The 6,415-nt window shown below is 30.7% G+C and overlaps 1 protein-coding gene across 2 annotated transcripts in view; it reads left to right on the top strand.

Annotated features, from left to right (window-relative positions):
- The first annotated feature begins 819 nt into the window (after nucleotides 1-819).
- The window catches only part of LOC145260535 (uncharacterized), a 452,053-nt gene continuing 446,457 nt past the window's right edge, over nucleotides 820-6,415 (top strand). For both annotated transcript variants that reach the window (XM_080118742.1, XM_080118741.1), the window contains exon 1: nucleotides 820-1,645. In XM_080118742.1, coding sequence (XP_079974868.1) covers nucleotides 1,535-1,645 — 111 coding nt within the window. In that variant the 5' untranslated portion in view covers nucleotides 820-1,534. The remainder of the gene's footprint in view (nucleotides 1,646-6,415) is intronic.

The following is a 6,415-nucleotide window of genomic DNA, read 5'->3' as shown; positions in this document are numbered from 1 at the left end:
TATATATATATATATATATATATATATATATATATATATATATATATATATATATGAAGAGGTGAAAAAGGAACAAATCAAATTATATGTTCATCAATGTTTTGTCATTATTTCAAAACTTCTTCGGGATGAATAAGTTGAATAAAATAAAATACCAGTACAATATTTGAAGATATACTTGTGCTTGTGATGGGAAAAGGGTGTCTTTGTTCTATTTCAGAAAAAAAAACAAAAAAAAAAAACTGTTAGATTTTTTTTTAACGTCATATAACCGTTGGAGGTTTGAAAAGAATATGATGCAATTTTGTTCTTTTTTGGAATGAATATAGCCGTTATAATTCAAATTGATGAATGTGTAATTAAAATGGAATGAGCGTTTTTTTTTTTATTCTTATTTATTGTTTGATTATATATATTAATTATTATACGTGTTATTTTTTGTGGTGTAAATAACACCACAAAAAATAACACCTATAATAATTAATACACCTGTGTCTAAAATTAAGTTATATTCTTAATATAAATTTACTGATTAAATGAGATAGGTTGTAGAAACATCCACGGTGTTTAATAGTGTTTGAGTTTGCAATAAGCGCTCTGATTCATCTAAAATTAGTTTAACGAGTTTAGATTGTTTGACGTTGCAGCATGATTATTTTTTAAACTTTATATACACTTTCGTTTTGATTTATGTGTGTGTGTGAACTGAGCCACGACCAAAACTACCTTTATAGCTGTTTCGCCCCCTATAACCCCTTCTGTCCTTTTTTGAAACGAATAAATAAAAACACAAATGAATCAGCAGCAGCAGCAACATGCGTGATTCTGTCGTTGAAATTAGTTTAGTCGTCAAACATTGGACGTTGAGTTTGTTGTCTTTTTTTAATCACACTTGTTTTTATTTTTGCTACTTGCCTTTCTTTCTTTCTTGATTTCTTAATGGAGGTGATCCACACGAGCTGTGAAGGAGGGATACTTATGACTACTAGCCACAGTGGACACGAAACACTTACTGTAGCGGCACCACCCTAAAAGTATATAGGCAAAACAAGGGACATTGCATCAGTGGAAAAAAAAAAGAATAATAGGTTAGGATCGTCGGAAAAGAAGGCGGTATTGTGCGACCGACATCAACAACCACAAATACCGATAGTAGGTAACAAAAGGAAAATAAAAGAGAGAGAGAGAGAAGAAATCGTGGTCACTGCCCCCCCCCTCCTCCTCGCAACCACGTGTAAAAAATGTGTCCGTTCTCTGTGGTCACCCCAAACACATGACATTGACAGAAGCGTTTCTCGTTGGAGTTTAAGTGTCGAGGAAGACGAACGGGTCGTGAAAACTTTGGTGCACGCCAAGGAAAAAGTTTTTAAGGACAACTTTTTCTTTCGCAATTCGTTATTGCTGCTTCAAAAAAATAAATAAAATAAAAAAATACATATATAAGGGAAAGCCAACTTTCAAGACACAGTGGCTTAGATTAAAAAAATAACTAATAAAAAAACTCAAATAAAAAGGTAAACAAAAGGAGCTCGCGATGGCTGGAGATCAGGTTGAGGACCCACAATGGGACCTCAAATACAGGTCAGAGGAAGAAATGGACTTTTTTACGGAAATGGCTTTACATGAAACAGAACGATGGATGGAGGTAAAGTGTTTTTTTGTTTTTTAATTTTTTGTTTTGTTTATTTTTAATTATACATATATAGATTAAAAACAAACGATTTTTAAGAAAGAATCTTATCAAAGTTTCGTAGGAGTTGTTTGTAGGGTCTCAAATTAATTGTTCAATGTACCATTCAACACTGTTAATCGATTTGTATTTTTTTTTTCAATCACATTGCAATCTGATTGATATACAAATTAAAAATATTCATCTAGATTTATCTTTAAACGAACTTTGAAATTTGTTTTAACTTTAATAGTAAACCCACGGAGAGAGAGAAAAAAAGAACTCTTAACCTTTAAGGGTACTACTACAGAATTTGAACCGAAGTGTTTTGTTTTTTTTTCTTTAGGTACTTACGTATTTATGGTACCGCGCTGAAATAACGTTATTTCGAAAGCCATTCTTAATGAGGAGGGGAGGGCGTTTTGTAAGTATTTTATGCGTTTAACAATTTAATAAAAAAAAAAAAAGATATCGTGAAACTTGAATTTAACATGAAAAAAAACTATTTAAAAATAGCGCGGTACCAAAAATATATAAGCACCACAACAACACACCATATATATATATATATATATATATATATATATAACTCTAACCTAACCCAAATTTAAGGTTTAGGTTTAGTTCACAAGAGTTGGTTGGTTCAGTTTAAATTCTGAATAAGCACCACTTTAAAAAGAATTTGGTATGTGGAAAAGGAAAATGTATACAACCCTTCCTGAACTTCATTTTACTGAAGGGGAGGGGGGCATTTTTAAAAACATTTTCCGATTTTATTTCATTAAATTGTGCTATTAATTCTTTAAAAACAAATGCTGTTGAAATTGACTTTTAACTACCTTTTTTGTATTTCATTTCTTGTATTGCCAACCGGACTTAGGGTTAATGAAGGGCATGATGTACTCTTTGTGACAATTTATTTTCCCTGTTACTCCTATTTAAAGCGACATGCTTACAATAACTTGTAAATCTTTAGCATCACAACAACAGGTGAACACTAGATCATGAAAACAGTTGGCCCTCAATATCGATACAATGTACCCTAACCCGACGGTACAGTTCGGTGCTAATGCACTTACTGATGATCGGTGCTATTTTTTAAATCGTATTTCCAAGTTTAATTAAAGTTTTATGTTTTTTTTTTTATTCAATTGTAAAGTTAAAGTACAGAATATGTACAAAACACTCTCCCCTCTACATGTTAAGAATGGCTTTTTAAATAATGTTATTATTTCAACACGGATCAATAAGTGCATGAGTACCCACATTTCTAAATGCTACATTAATATTTTTATCATAAAATATAATAAAAAAAAATTAGCTTTAAGAATAAATTTTGGTATTATTATACAAACACCGTGACAGCGTTAGGGTTAGGGTTGGGGTTAGGGTTAATTCGCTGTCACGGTGTTTGTATAGTTTTACCTAAATTTTTAGGGACCGTCAAAAGTCACTTTCAGTAAGAAAATTCACTTAGTTTCAAGCTAATGACTGCAGTTGGTTTGGCTCCAAACTTACATCATACAACTTGAGGCATTCGTGTTTAAAGTGTAAGTTTTTAGTAATTGCTTATTAGTCTCTAGCTATAAACAAATACTTTAATTAGTTATCTTGAAGTTTTCAGCTCTAAAATGGCTGAGATTGAAACAATGTTATTTTAACCAAATTAATTCGAATTTAATAATTTGGTTCAAGCTCCATTAAAGTTTCCACAAAACTATTTGAATAAGTGTATTTTATTTCTGAATACCTCTTTATGGACAACGCGTGTTCTTAATGTAAATTTACCTTGAACAAACAAACAAAAAAGACAATGCTACCAACATATGAAACTAGTAATTCTTTATACTCGCGTGTGTTCAAATTCTTTCATTTAAACGTTTTAAACAAAGGGGAAGTTGCGCAGAATACGGAACGTGCTGAAATAATAACGCTATTATTTAAAAAGTAAAAACCCATTTTAAAATGGGGTTTTAAAAGGAGCTTTTTTAAAAAACTATTCAGTACTTTTAAAAATTTAATTAACAAGATATCATCAAAATTGAGTTTAACTTGAAAATTCTATCCAAAAAAAAAAAAAAAAAAAAAAAATTGCACGTAAACTGCAGAAGTACCAGTACCTAAAAATATTAAAGTATAAACTGTATATTTTACATCGACTGAACAATCGGTTACGTATGTGTGTGAAAGAAAGGTTTATTAACGAGATATAACTAAAAATCTTACTATAGGAGATTACATAACACAAATGTTTTATAATATAACTAAAATATTATGGATCCCCAGGATATAACTAAATATTATAGATAAGTTCAGTTCAATATTTAACACTGTAATTCAAACAGAGCTTATATATACTTTTCAAGTGTTTGACATAAGTTTGGTAGAATGCAAAATTTATGACATCATTATTATGAGTGTTCAAATTTGTGGAGCATGACTACAATGTTAGAAATGTAGTGTATGTGTTATATTTAATGTGGGTTGTTTTAGATTTATCTTAAGTCTTATTTAGAACGTGAATTTCATAATAAAATCTGATCACGTGTTAAAAAAAACTTCATTGCATTCGAAACTTTGAAAGTTTGTCTATTAGGCTTTCTAAACCAACCCATTTGTACTATTCGGATTGCTATTCCCATCTTGGCCTTTTGGTTAGAAACAAAAATGTAATTGTTCTAGGTGTTCTGGACAATCATGAAGTTTCCAGACGTAATAATTTAATCGGAAAGGCAATATGCAATAGCTAAAATGTGTATTTCTTTTGAGAGATTATGACATGCTGAACATATTGGCGTTAAAATCAATTTAGTATAAGAAAAACTAACATTTTTTTAAATTTGTAAATATATTAGTATATCAACTTATTTCCAACATGCCAGTCAGATTTCGTTACCCCCCCCCCCTAAAAAAAAAAAAAAATTCAGCTACTGCATATCTCCTGTCCGATAAAATTATCACGTCGGGAAACTTCGTTTAGTGTTTTGTTTTGATTACACTTTATTTTTTCTTTAATCGGTCAGCGAAGGAGAAATCCTTCTAGATTAAGGTAATTTAAATTTTTGTTAAAATCCAGTGTCCCTTTTTAAGGAGCTGTTTTTTTATCACATTAAAAAAAACTTTTTTTCTTTTTTTTTTTTTTTACGACTTGCCAAACCTCCTCATTTAAGAACGACTTTCGAAATAAACACCTTCAACCTTCCTATGTTAAGAACGGCTTTCGAAATAACCACCACCAACCTCGAGATTGGGGATGTTTATTCCGAAAGCCGTTCTTAACATAAAGAGGTTGAAGGTGTTTATACTACGTCGGGGCAGGTTGTAAAAAAAACAAACAAAAAAAAAAACAAACAAAAAAAAACGACCGGCACTTCACTTCGCGGGGAACGTGGACACTGCGTACTGACTGCTCCCTGAGGTTTTCTTTCACTTTCTTCGTATATATCTCGTACGCTTCTTTTTTTTTTTTTTATCCAGCGTGTATTTATTTTATTTTATGAATTTTTAAAATCAAATTGGCACTTCTGCATGACAGTGCCATGAAGCGACTGAAACGAGTTATCGACCCCTGTTCTTTGAATGAGAAATGCCTTCTACCGGCCGTTCTGTGAACCTCAAATATAAACAAGTGTCTCTGAGAACGCAAAAATAAATAACACAAAAATATAGAAAAAGCGAAACATTTATTGTATTAAAAAAAAAATTGGCACGTCACGGAACGTGGGCCTTGCGTAAACAGTTTTAAATTTAGTGGCTGCTCCCTGGGGTTTTCTTTCACTTTCTTCGTCTCATATATTTTTTTTTTAATCGAGCCGAGCGTATATTTATTTTATTTTAATTTTTTAAAAATTTCTTTACTTATTTGGTTCATACTTTTACTTATTACTTTACTTTACTTATTTGCGTCATACTTTTATTTCGTGCTTGTTTTTATTTTATTTTAATTTTATTTGTTTTTATTATATTTTCCCCACTAAATATTATTTTTTGTTACATTTATTTTTTTCATGTACATTCAAATAATGCTTTTGGCTTTTTTTCTTGCCGCAAATAGTACCTTCAAAAAAGTTTTGAAAATAAAATAAAAACGGTGCTAATGCAGAGAGTGGATGCGCGCTATTTTTTAATCGTATTTCCACGTTTAATTAAAGGTTTATATATTTTTATTCAATTGTAAGATTAAAGTACAGAATAGGTACAAAACATCCTCCCTTTCCCATGTTAAGAATGGCTTTTTAAGTAATAACGTTATTATTTCAGCACGGATCACTTTCTGCATGAGTACCATTAAAAACAAGCACGAAATAAAAGTATGAATCAAATTTAATTAAATAAAAAAAAAAATTCCAAAAATAAAATAAATACACGCTCGATTAAAAAAAGAAAAAAGTGTCTGAGACAATGAGACATATACGAAGAAAGTGAAAGAAAATCTCAGGGAGCAGCCATTAAATGAAAACCAGTTTACGCAGAGTCCACGTTCCCCGTGAAGTACCAAACGACCTTCTGTCTAATTCCGCCTTCATCGGGAGGCAAGTAAATAGATTATTTTCATCTTTATTTTCACGTTTCGCCCAATGTAACCCCCGACCTGCTTCAGATGCTTCTTTTCGGACTTAAGAATCTGTACACGAAATTTTGAATTTAAACCTGTATTCAATAAATTAATCAAAATATTAATTCTATAATAACATGTTCTAGTTTTATAATAAGTTATTTAATTAATAATTTAATGAGCAAACAATG

This window comes from Euprymna scolopes, chromosome 36 (genome assembly GCF_053919585.1).
Source record: "Euprymna scolopes isolate OS-2025 chromosome 36, ASM5391958v1, whole genome shotgun sequence".
Classification (NCBI taxonomy): Eukaryota; Metazoa; Mollusca; class Cephalopoda; order Sepiida; family Sepiolidae; genus Euprymna; species Euprymna scolopes.
This window is presented reverse-complemented; position numbering and strand designations above follow the sequence as displayed.